Raw genomic sequence first — 14,238 nt, forward strand, 5'->3', positions numbered from 1 at the left:
CCCTTTCTTCCCTTACGGCCATACATACTTCAAACCATTAAAACATTTCATATAACTTGAAAACATTCTTAAAACATTTCTTTAACTTTCATACTGATCCTGCAAAACCAAGGGGATTTACCAACACTAGGCAAAGTACAACTCTATACTATACATCTCACATACTTTTCTTAGCTTGGCTCTATCTCTTATAACATACTCATTACTCTTTCCATTCATCATATTCTTTATATACATAAGGACCATACATCAAGTCCATCTATCATGTCCATTACTAAACTAAACAAGCATACAAAACATACATAGCATTACATAACATATCATCTCTTTAACAACTTCCTTACATAACATCCACTATAACCATAAACATACACATCAAGCCTTACTCAAACATAAACAAAACACAGCTAAGCTATTACAACCAAACATGGCAACCCATGCTTGAACCTCTTCTTTCCCATAGCTCTATCTGACTTACTCTGGCTTACTTACTCTGGCCCTGCAAAACTGGGGTTAAGGGAATGGGGTAAGCTACAAGAGCCCAGTGAGTAGAAACAGAGAAAACAGTTCATTAATTATGATTTCATTTTATTATTCATTATTTATTTTATTTCAGTTTATTTTATTTTTCTTTTATTTCATGCTTTCATGAAATGCGTCATATCACAACGAATACACATCAAACATTTCTTCCCCGCTTGAGTTCACGCTAGCAATCTCTTCCTCTTGCGGGTGATTTTAGAGGGTTCTCGAAACGTCCTTCCCCTCAGGGTTAGACATGACCCCAATATTCCCTCTGTCAAAACTTGGCCCCGAAGGAGCTCTCATAGGGCTTTCCTACATGTACTTGCCCGACTGACAAAGACTCATTGACAGACTTGTGGGCTATTGAGGGTCGCCTTGGTCCACCCATCACATCATATACACAGCAATTTATGCAATGCGTCATATTCGTGAAACTAGTGCAATCATCCTATTACATATAAACATGATGCATGCATATGCTTTAGGCATTTAAATTCCTTAAAATAAAGATGCATTAGACATTTGATTTCTTAAAATAAAAGATTAGGTTTAGTTCTACTCACCTCCTGGCAGACGCTGACAGACTCTGCAACTGCTAGCACTACTGGCCTCCTCGGTCCCTCGGGTCCGATCCTACACAGGTGGACTCGAATGAGGTGCCAAACATACTCTAAACAACTCATAAACATACCCCCAAAAACCCCTCTAAACATCACTGAAACATGCATAGGAAACACCCAAGAAACGGCTGGGCAGGGCACTTTCGGCGGCACCTTCGGCGGCCGAAAGTCCCTTCCAGAGACAAAACTCGGGTAAGTTCGGCGGCAGGTTCGGCGGCCGAAACCCCTGGACAGAAACGAAAGTCCCTCCTTCGGGGGCACGTTCGGCAGCCCAAAGACTGCCTCCCATGCAGGTTCGGCGGCCGAAACTCCTTTCGGCGGCCGAACCTGGTCCCCTCTGGACGACAGGTCTGATTCTGCCAAGCCAAAAACCAAACTCAAAACACCCCAAATCCTTACATACTCTCTCCCAAACATGCATACTCACTCCCACATGCATAAAGGGGCATAAACTAACTTAAAACCCCAACAATACATTCACATAAACATACATTGGCATACATTGGGCATAAAACCCACATAAATCCTAACATGCATATCCACCCATTTCTACCATTAAAACCTTCATAACACGTCATAAAAACACTAGGGAAGTAAGGATCTACACTAACCTCTTGGAGATCGAGGGTTGGTGTGACCCGAACCTTGGAGATGTGAAGGAAACTAGCTCCGGGGTCTCCAAGCTCCAAATCCTTGATCCAAGCTTAAAACTCTTCAAAAACCAAGAATGAAACTCATAAAAACCATAGAAGATTGAAGGAAAACATGAAATCGACCAAGGGAGGACATGAACTCACCTGGGCACGAGAATGGGGAGAAAACTCGCCCATTTTCGGTCTGAGGCCTTTTATAGGCGACCGGCTGAGCCACATTCGGCGGCCAAACCAGCACCCTAAAGTCCCCCATGTTCGGCGGCCGAACTTGAGGTTCGGCAGCCGAACCTGGTTTCTGCCCAACTCAACTTTCGGAAACCAAAAGTCCATCCGAAACCATCTCATGTTCGGCGGCCGAACATCACCTTCGGCGGCCGAACCTGGGTTCTTCCTCCTTGGCCTTCTTCTCTTCAAAACTCAATTCATTTTCATTTAAAACCATGAAATCATGTGAAAACATTTTAGAAAAACACATTTTACCCCTCTAGAAACCTCTGGCATATTCAGAACTCTAGATTCCAACGGAGATTCCGCCGGAAGGTAGAGATTCCGATGTCGGAATCTAGCCGGGTATTACAGATAATATCATCATGGATACCAAATTTGTTCCACCATTGGTGAAACCAAAATGGGATAGGATAAGTGAAATTGTCAGAGATATAAAAGAAGAAAGAAATGGATAATTGTTCATTTTGCTTGAAAAATGTTCTCTCCCAAGCAAATTGATAGTCATAATAATTATATTTAGCATTTTGTTGCAATTGTCCATTTGTATAAGTAAAATCTTTTGTTCGATGGGGCTCTTGTCCCCACTCGGTAAGAGTCCATACCTTGAGAAGGCGTACTTTACAATATCTGAGTTTGTTATGGTTTTGGGGATCAAAATTATTTTGTATGAGGATAGAACTGGTATGAATGAGAATGGCTTCATAATAGGTTTGGGATTTTTGGAAATTGTCAGGGATGTAATAATGAGTTTTGGGAAAAATGGATTCACAGAGTTGGTATTCATTTAAATGAGGGTTTTGTGCCCAATATTCGGGTTCTATGGTAATAATATGGTCTTCAATGGGCTTATATTTATATTGGGTTAAATCAGTTTGGCTTGAACAAGATGGGCTTGTAGGTATTGTGGGTTTTAGAGATGATGTGTTGGTAACGGCTTGTTTGAATGTGGATGGGGTTATTGGTACTGTCTGTAATGGACTGAATTTGTTAAATGAAGTGAAATGAGGTCTGGGAGATCTTGGTCTTGCATAATGTGGCTGTGTGATCAGAGCACTTGATATATGGCCGATGGGCCTATTTATTATACTAGTAGTATTAGTATACAATGGTCTGGGTACAGATAATTGTCCCGTGATATTTTGTACAGAACTATGTCCTGGAGTAAATAATTGTAATTTTGTCAAATTTGTCTGTGAATTTTGTGATCTCAGAGGGATTTTTTCAGCTTCCTTTCCTTTGTCTGTCATCTTCCCTGTAAAAATTCTCTTGTCAAAAAATCTGCAATAGAATTATCAGTTCCTTTAATATGAATAATTTCAAAATCAAATATGGATAAAAAGGCTTGCCATCGTGCAAAAATATGTTTAGCCGCTAAATTTTTGACATCTTTGGTCAAAACATCTTTTGCTGCTTTACAATCTACTCGAATGGTGAATTTTTGATTTAATAAATCACTTTGAAATTTAGTAACACATAAAACTATGGCTAAAATCTCCTTTTTTATGGTAGAGTATTTTTCTGTGTAGGGTTCCAAACACCAGAATAATAACGTATTATGTAATCTTTGTTGTTTATATTTTGTTTTAATATGCCCCCATATCCTTGGTCTGAGGCATCAGTTTCAACTATTTTTGAATGGTTAGGATTACAAATATTTAGACAAGGTAAAGTTTTCACATGCTTTTTTATTTCTTGTATTAGTTTTGTATGTTCTTCTGTCCATGGTTTAGGATTCTTTTTTAGCCTATTATATAAATGTTTACATAATATTCTTAAATTAGGTAAGAAATCAGTAACATAATATTCTATATAAAGTTTTGTATGTTGTTTTCTGTCCCAAAAAGCAGTTGGTAAATTGGAACATAAATCTCTTTCAAATTGTTCTTGGATTTCTTTTATTTGTTGTTTGACTTTTGGTGTTTCTAATTGTTCTTCTATTTTTATAGAATATAAATTTATTTTTAAGTATTTTATCTAGTTTTCTAAATTATTGATTTTACTTATATTCTCTTGTTGAAATAAATTTACATCGTGATAATTAATTGGTAATATGAACTTAAATATTATATCTTGTCCTAAGATATTAGTTTCTAATCCTAATTGTGTTACTTTGAAGGGATATAACATTTGTAAGAAAGGGTTTCCTAGTATAATTTGTGTGTTAAGATTTTTAATTAACATAAAGCTAGTTTTAAAGCATATGCCATTGTTACATATATGTGCACTTGGTATTTTATAATCTATCTTTACTTTGGTAGAGTTAGCTGCCGATAGTGTTTGTTTTGTCTTATGAAAATATTTACTTGGTACTATCCCTTGGTCTATACAATTCATGTCAGCTCCTGAGTCTAACATGGCTATGGTTTTTATTGTAAAATCTTTAATTGTTAGGGTTATTTTAACATACCATTTCTGAAATTTAATTCTGGTAATATCATTGAATTTTAATTCTTTTTCATTGTCAGTATTACTATCTTCAGGTTCTTCTACTATTTTTAAAGTTTTATTTTGTTCTAATTGATTTTGTTCTAACTTGTAACACCTATGTTTTAGTTGTCTAACTTCTAATTTTAATTGTCTAATTTCTGCTTGTAAATCCATAGATGAGATTGTGTTTACTGGTTTCTTTTGTTTGAACATTTGTTCTATGTCTTCAAAATTTGTTGGTGATTCTACTCCTTGTTTTAATTCTTCATTTATTATTTTGGTTAGTTTTTTGAAAAATTTTCTTTTTATATTTGAATCTTGAACTTGTTCTATTTGTTCTAAGATTTGATTGTATTCTTGTTAATACATTTATTTTATTGTTGCAGGCACAAATTTCTCCTTTACACCTATGGTTCGTATCAGTACTACTTAATGCTTGTGAAGAATGGTCACTGCTATAATCATCTTCTAATTCTGAAGTTGATATATTAATTTGATCAATTTTATCTAATAATTGGTTTATATTGTCAATTTTTAATTCTAATCCTAACTCATGTATTTTCTTTCTAGCAGGACATTCTTTTGCATAGTGTCCTTTTTGATTACATAAGTAACATGTTATATTATTAGACAAAAAACTAATTAGACCAAGTAAATCACCATGGTCATGTGCAGCTTTTTATGTTAATAAAAATGCTGAAATAGAAAGAGGTGCACCTAGATTAGTCATTAATTATAAACCATTAAATAAAGCATTAAGATGGATAAGATATCCAATCCTAAATAAACAAGATTTATTAAATAGATTATATAATGCAGAAATCTTTTCAAAATTCGACATGAAATCAGGCTTTTGGCAAGTACAAATAGATGAAAAAGATAGATACAAAACTGCTTTTACCGTACCTTTTGGACAATACGAATGGAATATTATGCCTTTTGGACTTAAGAATGCACCAAGTGAATTTCAAAAGATAATGAATGACATATTTAATCTATACGACTTCATAATTACATATATAGATGATGTTTTAATTTTTAGCCAAAATATAAACCAGCATATTAAACATTTAAATATTTTTTATAAAACAGTAAAAAGAAACGGATTAGTTTTATCAAAACTAAAAATGAAACTATTTCAAACAAAAATTAGATTCCTAGGTCATGAAATACATCAAAATACTATAGTACCAATTCAAAGGAGTATAGAATTTGCTGACAAATTTCCCGATGAAATTAAAGATAGAAATCAATTACAAAGATTTCTAGGATCTCTAAATTATGTTGCTGATTTTGTTACCTAATTTAAGAATATTATGTAAACCTTTATATAATAGGCTAAAAAAGAATCTTAAATCATGGACAGAAGAACATACAAAACTAATACAAGAAATAAAAAAGCATGTGAAAACTTTACCTTGTCTAAATATTTGTAATCCTAACCATTCAAAAATAGTTGAAACTGATGCCTCAGACCAAGGATATGGGAGCATATTAAAACAAAATATAAACAACAAAGATTACATAATACGTTATTTATTATAATATATTAATAATTAAAAAAATAAATACATTGCGCCACTCTAAACTATTATTTATTTTTTATATTATTTATTTTTTTATTTTATTTATAAGAGGTCGGGCCATAATTTAATTTTTTATTATTAAAAAATTATAATTATATTAATAAATTAATATATTATTTTTATATAATATTAATTTAATAATTTTATTTATATTATATTTTTATATAATAATTAAATTTTTTATATTAAATTTTTATTATAATAAATTTTTTATATTATATTTTATTACAATAAATTTATTATATTATATTTCATAACTCTCTAAAATATTAGGACCATTAATATTATTATGTGATTATATATAAATGACAGTTCAATAAAAATAAATTTAATTTTTATAATTTTAAATATTTATATTAATTAATTAATTAATTAATTTATTATTAATTATTTAATTCAATTTTTTTATATATATTTAATAATAGTTAAAACTGAATTATTTTTATAACATAATATTAATTTTATAATTTATTAAATATTAATATATTAAAATTATAAAAAAATATTTATTATTATAAAAATATAATATAAATAATATTATTAAATTAATATAATATAAATATTTTATTATAATATATTAATAATTAAAAAAATAAATACATTGCGCCATTCTAAACTATTATTTATTTTTTACATTATTTATTTTTTTATTTTATTTATAAGAGGTCGGGCTATAATTTAATTTTTTATTATTAAAATATTATAATTATATTAATGAATTAATATATTATTTTTATATAATGTTAATTTAATAATTTTATTTATATTATATTTTTTATATAATAATTAAATTTTTTATATTATATTTTTTATTATAATAAATTTTTTATATTATATTTTTATTACAATAAATTTATTATATTATATTTCATAACTCTCTAAAATATTAAAACTATTAATATTATTATGTGATTATATATGAATGACAGTTCAATAAAAATAAATTTAATTTTTATAATTTTAAATATTTATATTAATTTTTAATTTATTTATTTATTATTAATTATTTAATTTAATTTTTTATATATATTTAATAATAGTTAAATAAATTTATAATTAATATTATTTAATTAGAATATTATTATAAAAATATATTAAAATTAATAAAATATATTATAAAAAATTTATTTTAATAAAAAAAATATAATATAAATATAATTATTAAATATTTTATTAATATATTATACATTGCGCCACTCTAAACTATTATTTATTTTTTATATTATTTATTTTTTTATTTTATTTATAAGAGGTCGGGCCATAATTTAATTTTTTATTATTTTTTATATTATTTATTTTTTTATTTTATTTATAAGAGGTCGGGCCATAATTTAATTTTTTATTATTAAAAAATTATAATTATATTAATAAATTAATATATTATTTTTATATAATATTAATTTAATAATTTTATTTATATTATATTTTTTATATAATAATTAAATTTTTTATATTAAATTTTTTATTATAATAAATTTTTTATATTATATTTTTATTACAATAAATTTATTATATTATATTTCATAACTCTCTAAAATATTAGGACCATTAATATTATTATGTGATTATATATAAATGACAGTTCAATAAAAATAAATTTAATTTTTATAATTTTAAATATTTATATTAATTAATTAATTAATTAATTTATTATTAATTATTTAATTCAATTTTTTTTATATATATTTAATAATAGTTAAAACTGAATTATTTTTATAACATAATATTAATTTTATAATTTATTAAATATTAATATATTAAAATTATAAAAAAATATTTATTATTATAAAAATATAATATAAATAATATTATTAAATTAATATAATATAAATATTTTATTATAATATATTAATAATTAAAAAAATAAATACATTGCGCCATTCTAAACTATTATTTATTTTTTACATTATTTATTTTTTTATTTTATTTATAAGAGGTCGGGCTATAATTTAATTTTTTATTATTAAAATATTATAATTATATTAATGAATTAATATATTATTTTTATATAATGTTAATTTAATAATTTTATTTATATTATATTTTTTATATAATAATTAAATTTTTTATATTATATTTTTTATTATAATAAATTTTTTATATCATATTTTTATTACAATAAATTTATTATATTATATTTCATAACTCTCTAAAATATTAGGACTATTAATATTATTATGTGATTATATATGAATGACAGTTCAATAAAAATAAATTTAATTTTTATAATTTTAAATATTTATATTAATTAATTAATTTATTTATTTATTATTAATTATTTAATTTAATTTTTTTATATATATTTAATAATAGTTAAATAAATTTATAATTAATATTATTTAATTAGAATATTATTATAAAAATATATTAAAATTAATAAAATATATTATAAAAAATTTATTTTAATAAAAAAAATATAATATAAATATAATTATTAAATATTTTATTAATATAATATAATATAAATTAATTTTCTTTCCGATTCCTGGCCGTCGGGTCAACTACGGGTGCTTCTTTTTAATTTATTTAAGCATTTTTAATATATTTATCACCCTTCATTTCACCACACATTTTCTTTCAAAATATTGTCGACGCCCGCTTTCCCTTCCTCGAGTTGCAGCTATAAACACCAAAATACAGCCGCAGCAACACCCAACGTCGTTTCTCCCGTCGCTTGCTGTTAACGCGGTCCTCTCTCAGGCACGCTGCACCTATCCTCGGTGCTGCTCCTCGTCCAGCTGCTCGCCCTCCTTGCCACTAGTCCTCGTCATCAGTCGCGCCGCTGGTCCTCGTCCTCTGTCACGCCGGTATTAAATCAGTGTTCCAACTGCCGATCTGTGTATATAGTTTACAGTGCTAGTTAGATTTCCATAGGAAATTTGAAATGATAGTTCACTACAATTTAAAGTAATTATTTTTAAGATGGATTTATGAGATTTATGTGTTGATATTTCTCATATCGATTTGTATTTCTGGAAATTTGGAACGTATTTGTTGAAATTTAAGCTTTATTGAATGTGTTTGTTTAAAAGATTGGTTTTTTTTTTTGCTTTAATTTTTAGTGTTCCTCTTTTAGGAACATTGCAGGAATAATTTCTGTTGATTTTTTGGGCTGATCTGAGTTTGTATGAAATGATAGTCATAATATTTCGGACTTTTTATCAATTTAAGGCGAAACAGTTTTTAATTTCTTTTTATTTTTTAAAATGGTCTGCGCCACTCAGAATGACACTAGGCCATTCTTAAAAACAAATTAAAAGAAATAATGGACTGGCGCTATTGTGAATGGGGCCGGCCTCTAATTTTTTTAATTATTAAAATATTATAATTATATTAATTAATTAATATATTATTTTTATATTATATTTTTTATTATAATAATATTTTATTAAATATATATAAAAATATTGAATTAAATAATTAATAAGAAAATAAATAAATAAATTAATATAAATATTTAAAATTATAAAAATTAAATTTATTTTTATTAAGATTACTGTTGTACAGTCGTACATAATCATAAAATAATATTAATTTTATGACAATATAAATAATTATATAATAATATTAATTTTATAACATTAAAATTATATAGAGTCAGTAATATTTTTAGTTTAAATATTAATAATAAAATATATTAAATATTAATATATAAAATATATATTAATATTTAGATAAAATAAAATTATTCTGTTAATTAATTTATCATGCGATTAAATTAATTAATTAATTAATTTTTTTGATAAATTATAAATAACTCAATATTTTTATATAATAATAATATTATAATTTTAAATATTTTTATGAACAGTCTGTTTGTTATTAATTTTTATAATACTTTTATATATTAAAAATATTTTTATAAAATATAATAATTATTTATAACTGATATTATTTAATCACAATATTACTGTATTAATTTATTAAAATAATAAAATAGTATTAATATATTAATTTATTAAAATAATAAAAAATATTGAATAAATATATATAATATTATTAAATTATTTTTATATATCTAATCACAACTGAATTATTTTTATATCTTTAATCGCAACATAATATTAATTTTATAATTTATTAAATATTAATATATTAAAATATTAAAAAATATTTATTATTATAAAAATATAATATAAATAATATTATTAAATTAATATAATATAAATATTTTATTATAATATATTAATAATTAAAAAAATAAATACATTGCGCCGCTCTAAACTATTATTTATTTTTTATATTATTTATTTTTTTATTTTATTTATAAGAGGTCGGGCCATAATTTAATTTTTTATTATTAAAATATTATAATTATATTAATAAATTAATATATTATTTTTATATAATATTAATTTAATAATTTTATTTATATTATATTTTTTATATAATAATTAAATTTTTTATATTAAATTTTTTATTATAATAAATTTTTTATATCATATTTTTATTACAATAAATTTATTATATTATATTTCATAACTCTCTAAAATATTATGACCATTAATATTATTATGTGATTATATATGAATGATAGTTCAATAAAAATAAATTTAATTTTTATAATTTTAAATATTTATATTAATTAATTAATTTATTTATTTATTATTAATTATTTAATTCAATTTTTTTTATATATATTTAATAATAGTTAAAACTGAATTATTTTTATAACATAATATTAATTTTATAATTTATTAAATATTAATATATTAAAATTATAAAAAAAATATTTATTATTATAAAAATATAATATAAATAATATTATTAAATTAATATAATATAAATATTTTATTATAATATATTAATAATTAAAAAAATAAATACATTACGCCACTCTAAACTATTATTTATTTTTTACATTATTTATTTTTTTATTTTATTTATAAGAGGTCGGGCCATAATTTAATTTTTTATTATTAAAATATTATAATTATATTAATGAATTAATATATTATTTTTATATAATGTTAATTTAATAATTTTATTTATATTATATTTTTTATATAATAATTAAATTTTTTATATTATATTTTTTATTATAATAAATTTTTTATATCATATTTTTATTACAATAAATTTATTATATTATATTTCATAACTCTCTAAAATATTAGGACCATTAATATTATTATGTGATTATATATGAATGACAGTTCAATAAAAATAAATTTAATTTTTATAATTTTAAATATTTATATTAATTAATTAATATATTTATTTATTATAAATTATTTAATTTAATTTTTTTATATATATTTAATAATAGTTAAATAAATTTATAATTAATATTATTTAATTAGAATATTATTATAAAAATATATTAAAATTAATAAAATATATTATAAAAAATTTATTTTAATAAAAAAATATAATATAAATATAATTATTATATTTTTTATTATAATAAATTTTTTATATCATATTTTTATTACAATAAATTTATTATATTATATTTCATAACTCTCTAAAATATTAGGACCATTAATATTATTATGTGATTATATATGAATGACAGTTCAATAAAAATAAATTTAATTTTTATAATTTTAAATATTTATATTAATTAATTAATTTATTTATTATTAATTATTTAATTTAATTTTTTTATATATATTTAATAATAGTTAAATAAATTTATAATTAATATTATTTAATTAGAATATTATTATAAAAATATATTAAAATTAATAAAATATATTATAAAAAATTTATTTTAATAAAAAAATATAATATAAATATAATTATTAAATATTTTATTAATATAATATAATATAAATTAATTTTCTTTCCGGTTCCTGGCCGTCGGGTCAACTACAGGTGCTTCTTTTTAATTTATTTAAGCATTTTTAATGTATTTATCACCCTTCAGTTCACCACACATTTTCTTTCAAAATATTGTCGACGCCCGCTTTCCCTTCCCCGAGTTGCAGCTGTATAAACACCAAAATACAGCCGCAGCAACACCCAACGTCGTTTCTCCCGTCGCTTGCTGTTAACGCGGTCCTCTCTCAGGCACGCTGCACTTGTCCTCGCTGCTGCTCCTCGTCCAGCTGCTCGCCCTCCTTGCCACTAGTCCTCGTCATCAGTCGCGCCGCTGGTCCTCGTCCTCTGTCACGCCGGTATTAAATCAGTGTTCCAACTGCCGATCTGTGTATATAGTTTACAGTGCTAGTTAGATTTCCATAGGAAATTTGAAATGATAGTTCACTACAATTTAAAGCAATTATTTTTAAGATGGATTTATGAGATTTATGTGTTGATATTTCTCATATCGATTTGTATTTCTGGAAATTTGGAACGTGTTTGTTGAAATTTAAGCTTTATTGAATGTGTTTGTTGAAATGGATTTCTGAGATTTGTGTGTTTGATGTTTCTGTAAGTGAGCTCTTGCCCGTTGGAGCAATTTCCTGATTTCCATCTGACTATGCCCATATTTTCATACTATCATTCGATTACTTCCATGATGCATAAGTTCTTTATTAAATAACCACCGAGTTTTGAGAAACTGACTCCACTGGTATCAATTGTTTCTTTTTTTCCTCTTTAACAGCTCAGATTGGCACTGGCAATTTTGGTTTTAATAAATGGGAAAAGGTAGTAGACTGAGTGAGATGTTTGGCAATTTGGGTAGTTTCCTTAGAATATGCATATTTCGTGTTCTATCAATGGGACCCATTCCCAATCATTTTGCCTTCATAATGGATGGGAATCGGAGGTATGCTAAGAAGAAAAACATGAAAGAAGGGGCTGGTCATAGGGCTGGATTTTTAGCTCTTATTTCCTTACTTAAGTACTGCTATGAATTGGGAGTGAAGTATGTAACTGTTTATGCTTTTAGCATTGATAATTTTAAAAGGAGTCCTGATGAGGTTAAGGACCTGATGAATCTGTTGCTAGAAAAGATTGAGGAGTTGCTGAGGGATGAAAGCATTGTGAATCAATATGGAGTCAGAGTATATTTTATAGGAAATTTGAAGCTCTTGATTGAACCCGTGAGGATTGCAGCAGAAAAGGTTATGAAGGCGACTGCCAACAACACCAATTATACCCTTCTAATCTGCATAGCCTACACTTCACTTGATGAGATTGTACATGCTGTTCAAGTTTCATGTAAAAATGTGACCTCCAGTTGTATAGCTACAGGAGTTGAAGAGGATGGCAATAAAAATAAAAATAACATGACTTTGCGTGCTGTCCAAGGATCCTATGTAGATACATGGTATAACTATCAAGCAATGAAGGAAAATAGAATGGGCAATGGAGCATCTGCATCCAAAGAAAGTGGGGATATGCAGGGAGAGTGTTCTATCATAAAGCTAGTTGACATTGAGAAGCATATGTACATGGCAGTAGCTCCGAAACCTGACATCCTTATTCGAAGTTCTGGAGAGACCCGCCTGAGCAACTTTCTACTTTGGCAAGCTAGTGAGTGTCTGTTGTATTCTCCAGATGCTTTGTGGCCAGAAGTTGGTTTATGGCACTTGCTGTGGGCAGTATTAAACTTCCAAAGAAACCATTCTTATTTGGAAAAGAAAAGGCGGCAGTTGTAACTTTGTTTTTTAAGCAGCTGTAACGAATTTAATGCTGCAGAAAAGTCACGTATCACACGTCATGTGATAGTTGAGTACTCTTCACTAAATTTTTGTGGAAGTTGGTAAGCGCAAGGATGTGATACAGAAAGCTTAAATTTTCAAGCATGGGCTTTTGTTTTTTAGTTGCAAGGGTGGTGTTTTTTTTTTTTTTTTAATTTATAATCAGGTTCAATATAGGTCAGTTAACTCGTGAAAATATGAGAAGCTTCTTTTGATGCATTCTCATATTATCTTGAAAGATCTTGAATTTGCACTCATACTGTCTAGAATTTAAGCTATCAGATACCATTTCTATGGATATGCCATGCAAGAGATGCTTTGCAGCATGTTTACTTGAAGATGTATACCATGAACCACAGAAGGACTATGTGATGCTTGAGAAGACTCGAGTGTCTACTCAAATGGTTACATGCTCTGCTGCCCTCGTGGCTGAAACACTCTAATTCTAAAATCTGTCCACTGGATTGTAGAAGTCGTATATTGGGGCTTGAGTTGATGTTGCAGAGCAACTTCAAGTGTAGGGTCCTTACCCAAAGAGCAGTGAATAGAGATGCACGGCAAAGGGTCAGGCTCAGAGAACTAAATCAGCTTTAGTTAAATACCA

General features: G+C 25.6%; 1 protein-coding gene across 2 annotated transcripts; it reads left to right on the forward strand.

Moving 5' to 3' along the window:
* Positions 1 to 8,609: 8,609 nt before the first annotated feature.
* LOC110604461 (dehydrodolichyl diphosphate synthase 6) lies at positions 8,610 to 13,932 on the forward strand. Of its 2 annotated transcripts, none has more exons than XM_043952339.1 (2): positions 8,610 to 8,846; positions 12,593 to 13,932. In XM_043952339.1, the coding sequence occupies exon 2, from the start codon at positions 12,627 to 12,629 to the stop codon at positions 13,590 to 13,592; it is 966 nt and encodes a 321-aa protein (XP_043808274.1). In that variant the 5' UTR covers positions 8,610 to 8,846; positions 12,593 to 12,626; the 3' UTR covers positions 13,593 to 13,932. The 2 variants fall into 2 exon arrangements, with proteins under 2 accessions (XP_043808274.1, XP_021598324.1); XM_021742632.2 differs by lacking the exon at positions 8,610 to 8,846 and adding an exon at positions 11,902 to 12,161.
* The last annotated feature ends 306 nt before the right edge of the window (positions 13,933 to 14,238 follow it).

This window comes from Manihot esculenta, chromosome 17, assembly GCF_001659605.2.
Source record: "Manihot esculenta cultivar AM560-2 chromosome 17, M.esculenta_v8, whole genome shotgun sequence".
Classification (NCBI taxonomy): domain Eukaryota; kingdom Viridiplantae; phylum Streptophyta; class Magnoliopsida; order Malpighiales; family Euphorbiaceae; genus Manihot; species Manihot esculenta.

What these genes read in the sequence shown, in the direction of transcription:
- LOC110604461 (XM_043952339.1), top strand. Translation starts at nt 12,627, where the DNA reads ATGGGAAAAGGTAGTAGACTGAGTGAGATGTTTGGCAATTTGGGTAGT.